Source organism: Aptenodytes patagonicus, chromosome 3 (assembly GCF_965638725.1).
Source record: "Aptenodytes patagonicus chromosome 3, bAptPat1.pri.cur, whole genome shotgun sequence".
NCBI classification, from domain to species: domain Eukaryota; kingdom Metazoa; phylum Chordata; class Aves; order Sphenisciformes; family Spheniscidae; genus Aptenodytes; species Aptenodytes patagonicus.
This window is the reverse complement of record NC_134951.1, coordinates 18,691,144-18,710,056: the sequence shown is the minus strand read 5'-3', so window position 1 is coordinate 18,710,056 and position 18,913 is coordinate 18,691,144. Positions and strand designations below refer to the sequence as shown.

The following is an 18,913-nucleotide window of genomic DNA, read 5'->3' as shown; positions in this document are numbered from 1 at the left end:
AAATTCCATTCTGGTGACAAGCACTCTCCTCTCACCAGTGAGTATCTTTAAGCACTGAGACAGTGAGTCATGGTCTCTCTTAGGACTATCTCCCTAGATACACCAGCCTTATGTTTCTCAAGGTTTCACCAGGTAATTCTAATGGCTAGAATTATATTCAGAAAGATATGGAATCTGGATCCTAACCCCACGAGAGAGAGGACAATACTTACCATGGATCTACCACATTCCTGGATGAGTGTTCTACCCCGATGGTATCCAGACATGACCACGAGGAAATTCTCATGAATTATTATCAACTTTATACTGACTTTTTTTTCCAAGAGGCCCTCCATAACAGGGAAGTCATTAAATTGTTCTGGTAGCCTGCAGTGTGTTCCCTGCCATCTTTATTTCAAAGGCCAACTGGAACTTTACTGCAGTGCCCATGACTGCCTGGACAACTCATCATGCTCACCAGGACCAGAAGGTTCCTGCAACTTGTCATACAGCCTGCCCCAGCACTTAGTATAACTAATTTAAACACATCTGTTTTCAAATTAAAGTAGCCTTTGCTGCTATGTTTTGTGCTAAACCTAATCTTTTCTTCCTGCTGCAAACATGTTCAAACCACATTTATTTGTCCAGGCTTTTTAAGGGCTTCAGCTACTGACTCTCAAGGATCCTGAATAGGCTCCAGATGCAAGGTAAGCACCGCAAGACTCAACTTAAGCCTCGCATTAGCAATTCTGGGCATTCACACTAGCAGAACTGTAGAAGTTGAAGGAACTTCAGGGGTAAAAATTCAGACATCCATAGTTTTTCAAGTGTTTACAAGTTTAGTCAAGTAATTTTCTGAATTGCATTCTTGAACTCAAGGGGCAGATACATGCCTGAAGTTTCACTTTCAATTGTATAAACCTTAACACATGGAACAGACTTTATCAGCAAAGACAGTCCAGTTACTAACAGCTTCAAGAAGTGACAGGATGGTAAATCTGCCATATCTACAAGAGAACTGCTTAGCTCATAGATGCAGAAACTCTCCCTAACGCCTTCAGATTTCAGAAGGACAAAGGCCTATAGGCAAGAGGGTTACAAAATTACTTTAGTGACTTCTAGGAACATCTTCCAACAGACAAAGTACTGCAGACTTTGGTTTCTGCCGTGATAAGAAGGATATAAACAGATGAAAAGTGTTCAGCAGATTATCTCATTTAGTGAGTAAACTTAATGAGGAAAGGGACTGAGAAGACATTCCTTCCCATACAATCAGCTTTAATAGCATGATTTTTAATCAACGAGGTGGCAATATCAAATCACTGCCATCTACAGCCTTAAGCAGTAGAAAATACCAAGAAACAAACTAAGATGACTAAAACTCAGAGCCTCAAACTGAAATGAAAAACTAAGGCCTTGAAGGAAAAGAAATAAATGACTCAAATGTCTTAGACTGAGGAAGACTTGAGAATCCAAAAAAGAGAGGAGAAAGTATTCAAGAAAAACTGGGACTCCTCACTGCATGGGGAATTGGACAGTGATGACATTCACAGCAAAATTTGAAGTGAGACTAGGGCTCTCCTCATCCTCTTTAATATCTTTTCTACTTTGGTACAACCTTTTTGAAATGTGATGACTAGAATCTCATAGTGTTTAGAATTTAGATACATCACAGATTTGTATAATACAAGACCCTCCTTCTTTCCATTGCTTTGCCAGTAACTCCTAAAGACACGGTTTCATTGACTGTTGCTGAGCACTGAACATTTTTTTTTCAGAGAAATCAGCAATGATTTGTCAATTTCCTTCCTCAATGCAGATTTACAGCCCATTACTATGTTAGCAGGATTAGAGATGAGATTATTTTCCCCAGTATGTTATGATACCCATATCCACAATGACTTTGATCTGCAATTTACTCATATAGCTACTTCCACAACCCTCTGTGAAACAGCTGTCCTGGTTATATCCCCACATTGCATCTTCTCCCTCTGCCAGACCATTTACAGGTATGTCAAAGAGCACAAGTATTACCTTTGGAAACTTTATCTGCAAGTTTCTCACGAGTCTCTTATTCGTATCTTTCACTTCCTCCTTTTGTTTTCCCGAGGCAATCTTGCCTGTTATTACCTTAAATTTTAATACATTTAAATGTTCCTAGATCAAGATCTTGCTTAAGATTTCTTAAATTTCAAAATATTACATTGCCTTCTTCACGTGTTCATTGACTCTGTTGAGAATTCAGCTTCTTGAAACATTATCTTCTTTCTACAAAAGCCACAGTGACTTTTCCCAGCATATCATTTATTTAGATCTGGCACTGACATCCATTCTGGTGTCATGGATGTTTCATTTAGTCTTCACAAGAGAGCACATTCCCATAGCTGGCTAATTTACAAGTCTGAGAATTATCAGTCACAAACATTCAACAGAAACTTGCTTTAATCTGACAACTTAATTCTCTTACAGCTTCATTTACAGAAAGCCCACGTATTTTGTTCCACTTCAGGGCTCTAAAAATTTGCTTTTTGCAACTTCTGCAAACCATTTTGGCATTACACAAAACTGACATTAGGAAGACTCTTTACAGCAACACGGAGGAGAACGCAGCACAACATAAACGTAGAGGAATATTAACTGTATGTCACTATTATAAATAAAATGGTAAAAATAATTAAAGTAGACCAGGATGGAGAGGTGGGTAATGAAAATAGCGGTCTTGACCACAGAACAACCTAAACATAAAAGGGGAAGGAGAACACAATAGACAAGAAATCAGAATCAGGAGCTTAACCTGGCAAGGAGAGAGACTACATGAAAATCCTGATGATGAGAGATTACTTGAAAAGGCAACACATAAACCCAAAGGAGTAAATACTGGTACTAATAAGTATACCAACTGGAAAGCTAAACCAAGCAAAGATCCAGACCAGCAAAGAGAAAGGCTGGAAGTGAGAGGATAGAAGTGAGATGATACAGCAAATCAGTTCAAGGAAGTAAAAAGGGTAAACACATTTTTCTCCAGAATCTGGACTGAAAGCCAACAATGCAGACTCAGCATTTTTTTATTTTCAAAATTTGACACAATTACAAAGCATGGGCTTGTTCCCCTCTACGAAAGAATTACAACATTGCATCTCTACCTGTTACTAAGAGAGAAGTCTAAGTGACTCCAATCCATAAAGACTGTTCAGAGGTGTGCCTGTGCCACAAATTGAAACCTAATTTTGTTTTGTTTTGGGTTTTTTTTAAGTCCCTGGGAAAATGTTGCCAATATAACATTCAATAGGTTTTCCCATCTCTGCATAGCATAATATGGTAAAGATACACTACTGACAGAACTGGTTTCATACTCAACAATATAATCTTCCATAGTCATCATGGTATCTATAGAAAAGCACTTGCAAATTTACTTTCCCCAACAATCCTTCACAATAAGAATATATTAGTTAGCTTTTTTTGTTGTTTTTAATAACAAATTGAAGCACAGAGATCTAGGTACATTTATTTAGCAACCAAATTGAGATAGCCAGTTTTTTTCAAGTACTCCACCTACTGAAAGCAGAGCTCCCTCTAGCTTCAGATACAGCTCTGAACACTGAGCACTTACTAATATCAGCCTAAAGAACCATAAGCTGTATACCACCTCCCAACAGAGGCACAAATACTATCCAAGTGAAAGGTATGATAGAGGTGACTAGTCCAGCATCACACAAACTCTGATGAATAGTTCTAGAGCAGCTTTCAGTTGTCTTAGTTTAGTTTTCCTATTGCATTCTTTTCAACTACAACAGATAGCACTGAGATGTGACAGAAAATGACCCTCCCCTTTACTACACAGCCTGTCTATACAGTTTGCAAAATTAAATTCTGGATGTTACAAGACAGGAATCTTATGGGGGCAAAATAGCATATGATCATATAAACCATCTATCATAATGCATACATAGAGGGGAATTAAATGCAGACTATTTTTTTCTTTCATTTCTTGATGCTTGGCTAACTTGATTCTTTTCATTTTACTATACTTTTTGTATGTTGTGAAAGTATTGCTTATTCTTTGAAATAAAAACAAAACATCTAGTGAAAAAGATCACTAACGTTAACTATGAATACAGAATATGTTGAGACAAACAAGTGAACAGAAGCTGTCAGAGCTACGCCGGACAGACAGTCATTCTGCTAGTGCCACCTGCCGGCACAGCACCACAATACACACAGGTACCACGTTTAACTGGCATTGAATCACACTTCCTACAGCATCAGCTGTATTGATAGTAAAGACCTGGTTATAATCTGCCTCCAAAGACACAGCAGTAAAACAACATGGGTTTTATTACCACTTGTCATACCCTCGGTGCACATACAAATTATCTACTGTAACTCTTCAGCTGAAGGCACCTGTAACAGATCAATGCGCTGTGTTAACCCTCTGCCCTGCACAGTCAGCAGCGAAGAGGAAGGCAATGGAGAGTTCTCACTGCAATGGAATCCTGGTGATTCATAAGCTTTATAACACATGGTATTTTAGAAGTTGGAAAAGTAACTATGATATCAAAGCATTCTCCTTATATGGAGATCAAGTGATCGAGTGTGGAACTCCTACATTTAACACAGAACCTACAAGATTCCTTTCATCCAAGGGAGGTGTCCAAGCAGACCCCTCTCCCCACACACTTAGAGTTCAGAAATGCAGCAAAACCAAAGAAGAATTTGCACTGTCACAATAAAAAGCAGTTTGACACAAACTATTCAGTACTAGGAAAATTATATTCTTGCTCCTGTTCTAAAGTACCAAAATATTTAAAAAAAAAAAATCCTTGCAGAATAAAAGGCAGGGAAGAAGTAGCAGGGAAGAAGTAACACAAGCTCAGTACAGGAACAGAAGCTATAAAAGTATCAAAATCTGGTATCTATTCATGAGACTCCAAATGGGAAAGCTGCTTTATAAACTAGAAAACCTTCGAAAACAGAAACTGAAGTTTTAAAAGAGGAATTAAAGTAAATACTCTACTTTGAACTGATACAGAAACAGATATTCAAGCCAAGTGACTTCAAACAGTTGTAGATAAAAAGAATAACAATGACACAGAAAGGATTATTTTGGATAAAACAGAATTCTTAGAGCATTAGATAATCCCAGAGGGGAGTTCACTGACCTTTTCCTATTCAGCATACAGCAAAGATGATCACCCAAATCATCAGACAGATGAGATCTCAGCTTTGTCACTACATCAGTAGAGTTATATATTTAATTCCTTACAGAGGTTCAACAGAAGTGGCTGAGAGAGACATCAACTCTCTTCCTGAGCATGTGGCAATGTTATTATTATGAACCTTTTTTTTTTATGGTTAAGTAGTCAAAGAAACTCAGTCTTGTAGCCTTATCATTTTCATATCAAATAATCCTGTTGGTATTTTTTGCTAAAGAGAGAATCCTGAATGTTGGTCCTCTTTTCCTTTTCCTTGTTTTCCTGGTATTGCAGGTAAAATACAAACAGCTTTACTTAAAAGAAGATCATCACCTTCCTTTTTCCAATATATGGTACAGGGTTCTTCACTCTTTCTTCACATTACAGATCCTAGTTTTATACACTGTAAATTTATTTATACATTTATAACTGTCAATTATGAATTGGCACTCTAGTCAAGTGGCTACATTACTTCCAAATGCAACCTGCATAGCAAGAGGCAAAACAGCATAGCAGGAGTCATGAATCTCCTCCACACCTGGACCAATAAACCCTGACACACTCCAGTTGGCACTGAGTATCAACAGTTCAAGTGTCCGTACTAACAACAAATAATCCAGAACCCAAATAAGTCATTCACATTCAATTGTGACTGTCCTTTCCTTCTCCTCATGTTGGTTTACTACAGAACTACAGTTCATACTGGAATTACTAGTACCCATTTATGAGAACAATTCAGGTCTCTAATACCTCCTTTGGTTTATCAGAAAACATAAACACTGTTATGGCTTAAAGATAGCTTTGGACTTTGATCACTCCAAAGAGGTTTATTACTGTTGATGCTAATAATCAATGACAAAAAGACTGTAATGAGTTTGTTGGATAAATACTGAAAATATAAAATTATGAACATGCCATACAGCAAATCTAAATAAAGGTAACTTAGAAATATCTACAACAAGAGTACTGGAAAGCATGACAGGAGGGAGAATCCCTGATGATTCTGAATTATTTTACTTACCTGATCACACAAACATTTGTGACACTAGCCACGTGAACCCACAATGGAGAGTTGGGTTCCTATTACTTTATCTACGATTTCACAGGTATCTTACACTCACAGAGGAAATCCAAAACCCAGAAACCAGATCCATTCTCTAGAGGACAGTGTTTTCCAATCATGCACTTATTTACCTCTGAAGTTTGATATTTCAGCAACAAGCCCCCAACTTGAAGTCACTCCAGTCTACTACTTGCCCTCTTTGTCTGTCTTCAATCCTCAGCCTCGTCATGCCCAGTCCACCCTTTCCCTCTACCTTCTGGGTTCTCTGTGTTCAGATCTTAACCCCACTTCGACTTTCCTTTCCTAATACAACCCACTCCAGTCATCTTTCCCAATCAATCCTAATTCCATTCTCAACACTTCAACCATTTCCAGCCCATCCCAGACCCTCATCCAATTCATCTTCTTCTATTCCTTGACTCTTAGTGCAGGGCACCTTCCCAAAATTTTCTGTCCAAGTTCATTCTCCTGTCCATTCTTTCCCCGGACCCTGAAAAGTCTCTAGAGTTTCTGGCAACTTCTTCAATCAACCCCAGTCTTCCCTCTTTACCTCAGCTGTTCTTTTCACCTGATCTCAGTTTTTTCTTACACAAGTCAAACCCTTCTCTCCTCTCACTGACTTTCGCTCTCAGATTCTGCTTTTTTCCTATAAGCCCAACTCCCAGTCACATTCTTTCTCTTCCACTCCTCCCACTGTCATCAGGTCACTTGTCACAATCCACAAGTCCTTTCTTACAAGCAGCCAGGTTCTGGAGCAGCCATGTTCACTGGCAACACAGGAACCATTTCCTCTCAGTTGCAATACCTAGACAACTCAGTTGGACAGCAACTTGTACCAGCAATGGAGAAAGTCATGCTTCACTTTCGTATTCTTTAACTGCAGCATACGGCACTGCCATAGCCTCAAGCACACTTGCTAAGCACCAAATCTTCAGAGATCTTTACCAGTAAAGGCAGTTTTTGCAGAGCTTAGTTCAGATTTCTAACTAGGGAAAAAACCCAACAACTTCTAGCTTGGCCAAGGTAGAGATGAAAATTGTATCAAGAGACAGAAGCACGGCTAGCTATCTGTGAAAGAATTCCAGTGTAATTCTCCTTGTTTCTAATACAAAGCACACATTCGTACGTGGTGCATTAAATAGCAATGAAAGTCATTTAAAAGTTTCCAAAAGTTAACAGAAGAAAGATTGTGGGAATTTTAGATTACAACTTGGTAGCTGTTTGAAAGCCATGTTATTCTAATAATCATTAATAATGATCACTATTTTAATCATTGAAAGTGCATACCATTACCAGAGTAACACCTACCTCTCATAAATGGTTTTTAAAGTCAGCTGATCTGGAACACCTTCAGTCTCTTCAAGATGCAGTATGAGCCACGATGTTCTATACGGCCACTGCTCTGTGAGATTGATCCAACTAGCCAGTCTATCCCAATTGAATGTGATCTGATTAGCTCTCAATAAACGACCTAATATAACAGGGAAGGAGGGAAGAAACACAGGGGATTTTTTTCCCTTTTGAAAGATATCTTTTTTTTTTCCCCTCAAAGTAACAGCTATGTAAGTCCATTAACCTGATCTGTGAACTTTCTGGTATTATATTTTTTAGCTCAGTAACTTCAAAATCATCTCAAGTCACATCTCAAAATATCACTTGACAACCTAATAAAAATTCCTGCAAATACTGGTCAGAACACGAGACTCTCCAAAACTGTCAACTTCAGCTCCAGGTTAAACACTTATTACTATCATCCTGTTACAGGTGAATCTTAAGTTACTTTAATAAAATTTGACACAGCATTGATTTCTCAATCTAAACACAAAAATCATGCTAATACTGTGAAAGATCTTCTGTGCATTCTGTGCATTGGCATGTGAAATATGGTCAAAACAAGTTAAGCATACAACTGCCATCTTCGATAGCCAATAAAGTAAAATTCAAAGCTATAAACAAGACTGTTTTAAGTTAATAAGGCAAGGTATGAATTACAAATGAAGTTAATTTTAAAAAACAGAAAAAATTAATGCTACAGTTTATGCATTTCAAGTTTTAGCAAGTTTTCTAGAATTGCATTATTAATATTGGTGACAACGTATAACTTACAGCCTGAAGTCTCTGCTCATGAAGCTGTTCATGAAATCATCATATATAACCACAGATTATAGCACACTAAAAGCGTTCTTGCAGGGGTTTGTTTGTTTGTTTGTTTTTACAACTAGTAGTTTATGATTTTGTTATACTTTCACATCTGCACTATAATTTGCCAAAACCAGACATTTCATGCTACAAATTGTAATGACAACGCTAAGAGACTGCACGTTTATTTGAAAGATTAGCTCAGAATTTTAGGTCTGTTGTCACATATGAATGATCACTAAAAAAGGGAAAAAGCAGGGGAAAAATGGGGAAAATGACATATTAACATTCTTCTATTAATTATACTAGCATTAAGTTAATGGAACAGAAAACAAGCCATGGGTTATTTTACTTAATTTAGAACAGCATTTACATTTAATTCTTCATAACCGGAGTGAAGGTAAACTAGGATAATCCAAACTATGCAAGCACTGGGAATGGAACTTCAAAGACAACCAACCCTTCTGTTTTACCCAGGTTGGTTTGACAGCTGAACCTCAGCTCAGAGACATACAACTGTGTCCTTGTATCATACTTCCTACTGAGATGATCACCTTGGCACTGTATCAGACCTGAACCAGTTCCACCTACTTGTGACATGCTGGAAACAAGTACTCCCAAATTAAGTTGGGCAGTGGATGCAGCATTGATATTGCTGCAGCAGATTTCTGCAAACAAATGGATCAGCAGGAATCAGTTCAGTTTTGGCCTGTATTATTACTCTGTGCATCTATTGGTAAAGCAAACACCCTAAGCAAGACCTGAGATGGTTGCAGCAGGTTTCTTAGCTCCATCTATGTGCTGTGCAATAGAGACAGGCTGATTTCTGAACTGCACCCAGTGTAGGCAATATGGCTACAATCACCCGACACAGAACTTCATGCCAAATCTGTTGAACCCATCCTTGATAAGCCTGCAGGCAACTGTGATATTTCTGCATCTGTGAAAGTTTTCTTCCTAAAATTCTCTCTCTCAAATGATCTGGCTCTCATTAGAAATTTAAGAAGATTTTTTACTTAAGCATTAAATGTTTTCGTAGAAAGACATAGGTCATATTTCTAGAAATGACAAAGGTCATTTAACATAATCTTTTATTGCTAGTATTATTAGTAGAATCATACTAGTCTTCCTAGCAATCAAATTTTATTAGGCTTACTGAAATCAGAAGTTTTAGAGATTCTATTTTCATTAACATAACCCAAAGCTTGTGATAATTTGATTAATGTTGAAATAACTAAAAAACAAGAGCAGAACTCTTTTCCTTCAAAACACAGTAATATTCACTTTGTTCTCCATTTGTACAGTGTAGCACTACTTGTCATTCAGTGAGATCTTTTATCATAAAACCAGGAACTCAGATTAAAAGAGTTGAAGTGGTATAAAAACAAGTAACCCATTTTATTGAGGGGAAGAGTTCTACAGCACAGGAGCTATAGAGAATAGGATTAATGTCATCTTCCAAGACCCTCCTTAAAGTGTAACATAGGAAGCTGTAACTACGATCAATTTGTTAGGGAAGAGCTCAAAGGTGCACCACTTCTTCTTAAAGACACCACTGATATCTAATGGGTCAACGGGAAAGCTACAATTGCATGCAAGACTAGATAGAAAGAAAAGAAACAAAACAAAAGCAGAAATATCTTTATAGTAAATGCAACATTTTTTCAACTAGCTATTTCAAATTTTAAAAGCACTATTTGTCCTGTCTTAAACTCAGCCGTAGGTAGAGGAACAACTGTTTACTGTCTCTTCAATCATTACACTACTCATTATTTTATGAGCCAATAACCTTGCTTACCAGTGGCAAGAAGTTCTTCTGAATTAACCTTTCTGTTTGCCTCCTATCTTATCTAATGAACCTAACTTAATATACTAAATATGCATGCTAAATAGTACTAAAATATTTTCAAGTATTAAAGACAATACATTTGACGTATCTGTGAATCCCTTACATTTTCCAGTTAGTCCTAGAAACCGTTAATATTATTTGTTTCACAGAACCACAGAATGGTTGAGGTTGGGAGGGACCGCTGCAGGTCATCTGGCCCAACCCCCCTGCTCAGGCAGGGCCACCCAGAGCCAGCTGCCCAGGACCGTGTCCAGAGGGCTTCTGAATATCTCCAAGGATGGAGACTCCACAACCTCCCTGGGAAACCTGTTAGTGCTCAGTCACCATCATAGTAAAAAAGTGTTTCGCTAGCACCTGGTGAATAATGGCAGTTTTCTACAAGCGTCCACATCCTAATCATAGATGTTCAGAACACAAAGCCTGGAACAGAGAAAACATGAAATTTGATCCTTTTGAAAAAGCAGGTATTTGCTTTCACATCAACGCAAAAACGAGTTAAGGATACTGAAATTAAGCCCAAGCTTTTGCCAGGATATTTTTTTCTGGTTAAAGATCAAGCCAATTCTGAGTAAAGGTCCAAGTTGCCCAGAAGCCTCATACTGTACAATAATGGCAGTTTTCTACAAGCGTCCACATCCTAATCATAGATGTTCAGAACACAAAGCCTGGAACAGAGAAAACATGAAATTTGATCCTTTTGAAAAAGCAGGTATTTGCTTTCACATCAACGCAAAAACGAGTTAAGGATACTGAAATTAAGCCCAAGCTTTTGCCAGGATATTTTTTTCTGGTTAAAGATCAAGCCAATTCTGAGTAAAGGTCCAAGTTGCCCAGAAGCCTCATACTGTACAATAGCAAATGCTTATGTAAAAGCTTCGGAACCTGGGGAAAAATAATATTCTCTTTTGTTATTCCAGCCCCTGGTGATTTGTAGTTCATTGCTTGCTTTCTATTAGCACTTGATGAATTTTACTCTTCAGGTATTTAATTGCTTCCGAATCCATGTAAGCTTCCCGCATTCATATGATACTGTTGCAGAGTTATGCACTTAACTATATACAGTGTGAAAAGTAACTCAATTTGTTTGTTCTGAACCAGTTAGCTGTAAGGCTATTAAGTGCCTTTTAGTGTCTGTAATAGAAAAGACAGTAAATAATCATTCCCCATTCACTTACTACATGAAACATGATTTTATTAGAGTTCCATAAGTCCTTTTCCAGTTGTTTCCAGTTTTCAAACCTCAAAGATACCAATGTCTTGCTTGTATTTTGTTGAAGGAAAACAGGTCATAAAATGCTTTCATCAGGCCCAGACAACCATTTAGGGAAAAAGGACTCCAAATACGTACAGCAAAAATGTAAAGGATACATACCTGGTTTTGCCTCGCAGCTTACCTTTTAAGACACCAGCACTACGAGCTTTGTTCACATTAGAGTATTACGAAATTGAAAAATGTATTTTATTATCCCACTTCAAAACTAAAAAATATAAAACTTCCTAAAAACGTAGACTGGAATAATTTGCCTCCCAACTGAAGTCAATGAAACAACAAACATATTTTTTTTTTTTTTTAATTCTACATAGAACAGACTATAATCTTTGCTTGCACTCTAAAAGAGCTTGCTTCAGAAGGATTTTCAAAATCAACACATGGACTGACTTGTTAAATTTAGTTTACACACTAAAAAGTCTGAGTGTAACTACAAGCAACCAAAACACAATACTGTTTATCATACACAAACATGCCACACTTACCTGTCACTGAAACAATATTTAGCAATCTTCTCATGGTCTGAGGACTGATATCACTGAACCAATCCTCTGTAACCAACAGCTTGGTCAAATCAAAAGACATCTGGCGGGTAATGGTACGTTGCATCTGGCGTCTTCGGTAAGTATCCTGATAATGATACAAAAAGCAAGGAATACTGATTAGTATCAAAAACTTTTATGTATTTAAAATACTTCAGTTTTACTTGATTACAAAGTTAGAACCTTTGTGAATACGTGTCTGTGAGGTCGACATGAAATACCATAAAAATATTTACCAGAATTTAATTCTGATTTAGCTGTGTAACAGCTGAACGTGATTTCCATATAAGCCAAGAACTGGTAAGAGTTACACATTTTACTTCCATGCCAATTCTGAGAGGGCAAAATAGAGAGGGCAAAATCAAGTGACACAGTGAGATATTTTGTAAAAAGGTTACTAATTCCACCACTGCCATCATCATTTCCTACTGTCTCTACAAAAAGTTAATGCCATCCATTTACTAATTACATTTTAAAATTAAAGTGAACATCAGTTTCCTCTGCTAGAAAGCTCCCCAAGTCTCTACCTATGGCTGCTCAAAAACCTTAGAATCCTCAGACTCTGCGTTGCTTTTCACTGCTTCCTAGGTATCTTTTATTCAACACTTTCTGATTTTACATAAAGATGGGAAAACAGAACAGAAAGCAATAAAGAAAGTGCGGTGGACATGTTGCAGTAAAGTCTAGTACTAGAATATTCTAAATTCCTTGTTTTGCTCAATTACTGCCCCTTGTTGCAACATCCTGTGATCAAGTGATACCGGGCTTATACACAAAAATCCAAAATATACATACATAGGTCACAGCTACTACCAGTATGCTGTATCATCTCAGCATTCACAGAGAGCTGAATTTAAGTATTTGTGGAAAAGAACGCTTTGGTGAGCAAGCAAACTTTTTCCTCTTCGATAGAGCATCAGCCTACTGATTTAAGAATGTACTTTTCCTACATGAATCATTTATATTAATTTCATAAGAATGGTTTGGTAAGTCTTCCAAGTTGACATCATTAAAAATGTGAAAGAAAAAAGAAAAGAATAGAAAAGAAAAAAGGTATTACCAGTATCTCCATTTAGTCTAAAAATCTTTCTCACCCGCCTATTGAGAGCAGTTTTGCTACCAAGCTTGGTCATGTCTCCAAGACTGTTCTGAGACACTCTCCTGTCAACTTCTTCATGCAATCCTATGGAAAGGAAAACAAACATTTTCTCCATTCATATACATTTGACTGATCTATAAATAACACTAATGATCTGCCAATTATTTAAATAGTTTGTTCCAAAAACCAGATTTTTGTAACATTGGTTTTGTAACTTTCATATCATCCTCCTGCATAACCTCACCTGCATTATCTGCATAAGGAATATCCCCATTGGTTGTTGAAGCTACCATCAGTTTTTTTGCATTGCTAAGCCCTCGGCTATTCAGAAAAACAGGCAAATGGACTATGTTTCGCATGTAATCATGTCCATTTATGTTTGAATCACGTAGAACACTGTTGAGATTCTGGTTAATAGCCTTTATAATAATGTGTGGGTCACTTGCAAAAATAGCAATAAATGGGCCTTTCGAAAACAAGACTCGCACCTGTAAAAAAGTAGACAGTACACCTTGTTAATAATAATTAATAATCAATAGTAACTATGGATCATTTGAACGTCTGACTCAACACTTTATATTCATTCTGTTCGAGTTATAAACTTGAAAGGACAAGAGAAGTATAGAGATATCAGTTTCTTCAATATGAGATATCTAATGTTAGGAACTTATCCACAATTAGAAATAAGCATACTTGACAAATTAGCAGGAGTAGTTATAGTGGAAGTCATCACCAAGAAAGTATCATGCAGTAATGTCCTAGCCCCCCCAAATATTTAGCATTTAAGTATTTTTCATCTAAAGTACTTCAAAAGTAAGTATGAAAAACTCTCCAAACATTGTAAGTTTGTTTCAACAGGATATTAATTTTCAATAATTTACATCTGATTATTTCAAAACTTTTCACAAGTATTAACATGTACGGTCCTACTGGGATTTAATTTTCAACTTTTAAAACCCATTGCTTTTAGTATTACAGTTATGCCAACGTACACAAACGTTAAAAGACTACAACACACAGACTCTGTACACACGCCTTCTTTCTACAGAAAACACACAGTAACTGTATGTATCTGAGCTCATCTATGGAAGAGATCATCCAGATGATACAGAGATCAACTTTATAAAATGATCCAACTCACAGTGTCAAGCATCTGTAAAACTTTGTCCTGTTCACAAGCATCCAATCCATCAATAATTACAACAAGCCTTGTCTGGTTCTGAGTGAAGCTGTCAATGGTTTTTGCCATTTTGGCCATCAGTTCCACTTCACATTTCAAAACCTATAAAAATGTAAAGCAAGGAAGGAAAAGACATCTCTGTATCACTTAAAACTCACAAAAATGCATATAATTCATTTTGTAGATTGCTACTTGTCCCAAAAATACTTCAGTAAGATTAAAAAATAAACACTTCTAAATACCCAAAGCGAAAGTCCTAAAATGTCACTTCCAAAATTTTAATTTCCTATTTGCACAAAAATGTACAACAGAACCGCATATTCCACTTTAATGTAACAAACTATCCTTATTTAAATTCCATTACAATGTTATTTAAAAATAAAGTAATATTTATGCACTGTAAATCAGTATTTCAAGAGTAAACAAAAGAGTATTTGTAGCTTCAGCTAATCCTCAAAAATTGCTTTGCATAAAATGTACACTAAAATTTTCTACCTGCCTTTCAGCCAAGCAAATTATGCTATTACTCCAATGCTCACTCATTCCTGTTCAGGATATGCAATCTGAAGATTTTTTAAGTTTTTCAACATTAAGTTACACATTTAACAACCACCCATAATATAGAAACACAGGTGGAATTCACCTGCCCTAATTTCAGCAACTAACAGACATTAAAATCTGATCTATTCACCACTAGATTCATCTTGAATGTGCACATTAAGATCACATAAGTCATATGAATAACTCTCCAGAAATACCCACTTCTCTCCTTTGATTGAAAAGGGTGAACCTAACTCCTAAATGGCTGAAGTTATGCCAGATAAATACCACTCAAAAAACAACTGTCAAGAAACACAGTAGCAAGACAAAGAGAAGGTGTTCTGTGCTACAAAAATATTTGCACAATATATTGTTATACAACGTACTAGCTGTAATCTACAGAGGTAACCATCATGATGCTAATGTTTATTTTCAAATAGGAGCATACAGGATATTCGATGACAGCCTGATGGGTACATTTTTTATTAGTTTAGATACAACCCAGCAAAACAACAGTATTTTCTATCATTTTTCATGAAATATGTGAACTGTTTTGGAATGTTCTTTCAGTGCTCTCATTCCTCTCTTAGTAAAGAGGTCTTGCAGACAGTTAGGCTTGGTTTTTCACCTTTAGAATATCTTAAAAGTTATTCTTTCTAATCTTATGATCTGAAGTAACCTTTTACTAAATACTGATCATTTAGAACAATTGTTTTCCTAGTACCTTGCTCCTAGCAAAAATAAAATTAGAAACTGAAAACTTAATCCAAATTAACAGACAGATCTCGTACACTAAGCATAATTACCAGTGGAACAGAAGTGTTCCCTTCAGTAAAAACTCACCATGCTCATTCTAATGTTGCAAGGCTTGGCCTGATTAAATAAATGGTGCCCCACCTTAAGAAGGCTATACGTTTGGGGTTTTGTTTCAATTCTTTTAACAGCCAATTCATATAAATGCTTACCTTCATGAACCCCTCACTTTTCAACTTGTGAAGCTTGGAGGCAGCATTGTGAAGACGTTTTCTTTGAGAATTCAAAACTGAATCCATCACTTGCCACCACGTGCGACAATTTAAGATAAAGGCCAAACCAACAACACAGGTAACTGATATAAGAATAACATTCACTGTCATGTTGGCTGGTTCTACATTAAAAATTGCCAGCAGGGCAATTGCAGAAACAACACAAGACAATATGAACAGGAAAATCACAAAGGATGGGAGACAGCAAGTTTTCTTCCATTTCTTTTTACCTAGGAAACAAGTATTTGCTGTTAAAATGAATGTAAAATGTAATTACAAGTGAGTACAAAATCTATTAACTTGCACACTTCTCATAAAACACTAACTTGCACAAAAGGTTACTGCAGTGTTACCATCCAGTCGCAAACGTGAAAAAAATTTGCCAAAATTCTTGGTAATTATGAAGCCGAGATATTCCTTTAATCTTCAGTTTATTTCCATTGTTTCAAGAAATCCGCACTGGATGGAAATGATCTTTATTAAATAGATTTCATATCAGTGGTATCATCCCTTTTATGACATCTCTCAGTAAAGTGTATTTATGCAAGTAAATCCTAGGAAAACAGTACGGTAACTACTCAGTTTTAAACAGAAACATGATACTTACATAATCTAATAGTAATGGTGCGATTGGAGAACTAAATCAAAATTGCAAGCTACAACATGAGACTATCCTTTCTTGCATGCTAAAACATACACAAACAAGGGAGGACTGTAGTATGTAAGGTTTGGACAGATCACAAGGGCCTCAGAAGAGAATATAGATCTCCTGGCTTCAATTGGATTGATAAGGAAAAGACAAAGAAATATTGCAGTTGAAGGTTAGCACAGCTAAAGCAGCGATCAAAGACATAGCTTTTTTCCAAAGTAGCAGCCTCTGCCTTTAGGATCTGTACACATCTAGTGGTGTACACATCTAGAAGATTCATATCTTCTGTACGCGTTTGTTGATAACAAAGAACAGAACATAGCAATAATCTGATGCAAAATGATGACAGCTAAAAATCAGTATTTGAACCGGAACGGAAAAATCGAATTTTAAATATGCTACATGGAAAGAATATCCAAGGTTTATACACAGCCCGTGCTTTATATTCTAGACCGGGGTATGACCTGGAAAGGTCTTTCACATTACGGACGTATGTGACAGATCGGATTGTGATACAGGACAAAGCAACAGAAATGCATAATGACAGGAGTGAGAAGCAAGAAGAGAAGAATAACAGCTCAGTTATAATTACATTCAGTTCTAGACATTTTGAAGTAGGATGTAAGCTTCCTCTAGCTAGAAAGAGATAGAACTGGATTAGAGAGAGACTTAGGAATCATCAACAATGAAATGGCAATTGAATGGGCTTGTCTGTGAGTTTACAGACATAAAACCAATTAGAAATACAGGAAATTAAAAAGAAACCTATATGGAATTTCTATGAACATCTAGAGACAAGAAACCTATGACCCTAGACCTACAAACATCTGGAGACAAGGAGAAGATGTGCAAGATCATCAAATAGATAAAATTAAAAAAATAATAATCAATTAGGTAATTAGGAAGAGCCCAGGAAGGCAACCGAGCCAAGGAATACAAGAGAAATGTAGGATTACAAATGAAAGGGAAATGATGATTATTGCAAATAATCACAAGAAGCCAGCACTACGCTGCCATTCTCAAGTCAATTTTGGGAGAAATTACAGCACCATAAAAGCTGTTTCAGTGAGGTTAAGGAGAACTGCAGAATGTCTAATATGGAAACAAGGGTGAAAAACTCCACATATCACTTTCATAAAGAACATTCAGTGAATCTGAGAAAGAACAATGAGGAATAAGAACTCTCTTTCTTCAAAACATCATACTCTGTTCTGCATATTTTTTTCAGAAATCTACAGATGGGGCAGGAGAAAAAAGTTTGTTCCATTTGGATCAAGTAGGAGTATTTCATCCCATCCTACCAGCACTGATCACAGCAATTTATGGCTTTGGACCAACATGTTCTATACATTTCTTATTTCCAAGAATAAGTAGTGGTCATTCATAAAAGCTCTGAATTAAAATCTAATAAACTAAACAGAAACTTCTCTTAGCAATATAAATACTTATACACAAAAGTATACTTTTCCCTTTATCTGACTCGGACACAATGACTTAATTGCTATGGAAAAATACCATGCTGCATCTAAAAGGATGTAATACACACTTCCATTGACACTTCTGAAAACTATATTTCACAGAAGATATTCCTTTATGATTTTAATAAAATCAAGATGAGCAAAGAAAACAGGGCATTTTTCTCTCCAAAACAATATGAAGAGTTTCCTCTTCCGTACAAATTTCTGTAAACTGTAACAGTTTCTAAAAAGAGCTTCTAATGTGAAAAACAGAAATCCTGAAAACAGCGCACTGAAATGGAATAATCAGAAATGTCATTCAGGTAATAAAAACCTTGTGTATCTTCTGTCTTGAAAACTCGAAATAGCCTTGTTGCTAAGAAACCAAATTCCCTTTCACATGCATCAGAGAGGGTAGCAATCATCTCAGCCAATGAAGTTTCTCCACCTACACTGGACAGTCTATTGTAGTCCGTAAACAAAAATCTGAAAGAGAAAAAACATGTATTTTGTACACTTTAGAAAGCTTTAAGTATTTTCTGGCAACCAAAACAAAAATCTTCCTGCATCTCTGCAGCTAAAAGTTTTTTCAAGTGGCACAAAATGTAAAATACTGCAATACTTAATTTTTTTTTAAACTCTACATGGAATTTAAGTATTTATTTCTTTATTTCTTCTCCTGTTATCAACCTCTTCTTTGCCCCACTTCCTATTCTAAAACATGATTTCTTAAAAAGATAAAAATGATCACATCACTAATGGCACCTCAGACAGCAGTAAAAACACAAAAATATCTTTGCGATGCCAAAACATAATATTGACAAGTATTTTTAAAATTGCATTCTGAGCTATTTTCAAATATTTATGGAGGATTAAAAAAAAAATACAGAAGAACAAGATCACATAAAAGCACTATGAGGCTAAAATAC

The 18,913-nt window shown here is 36.3% G+C and overlaps 1 protein-coding gene across 3 annotated transcripts in view; it reads right to left on the bottom strand.

Annotated features, from left to right (window-relative positions):
* KIDINS220 (kinase D interacting substrate 220) overlaps window positions 1–18,913 on the bottom strand; it is an 86,477-nt gene that overhangs the window by 35,325 nt on the left and 32,239 nt on the right. For all 3 annotated transcript variants that reach the window (XM_076332817.1, XM_076332818.1, XM_076332819.1), the window contains exons 16-22: window positions 18,319–18,470; window positions 15,819–16,108; window positions 14,275–14,415; window positions 13,378–13,621; window positions 13,129–13,217; window positions 11,978–12,122; window positions 7,543–7,705 (exon numbers count right to left, since the gene is read on the bottom strand). In XM_076332817.1, coding sequence (XP_076188932.1) covers window positions 7,543–7,705; window positions 11,978–12,122; window positions 13,129–13,217; window positions 13,378–13,621; window positions 14,275–14,415; window positions 15,819–16,108; window positions 18,319–18,470 — 1,224 coding nt within the window. The remainder of the gene's footprint in view (window positions 1–7,542; window positions 7,706–11,977; window positions 12,123–13,128; window positions 13,218–13,377; window positions 13,622–14,274; window positions 14,416–15,818; window positions 16,109–18,318; window positions 18,471–18,913) is intronic.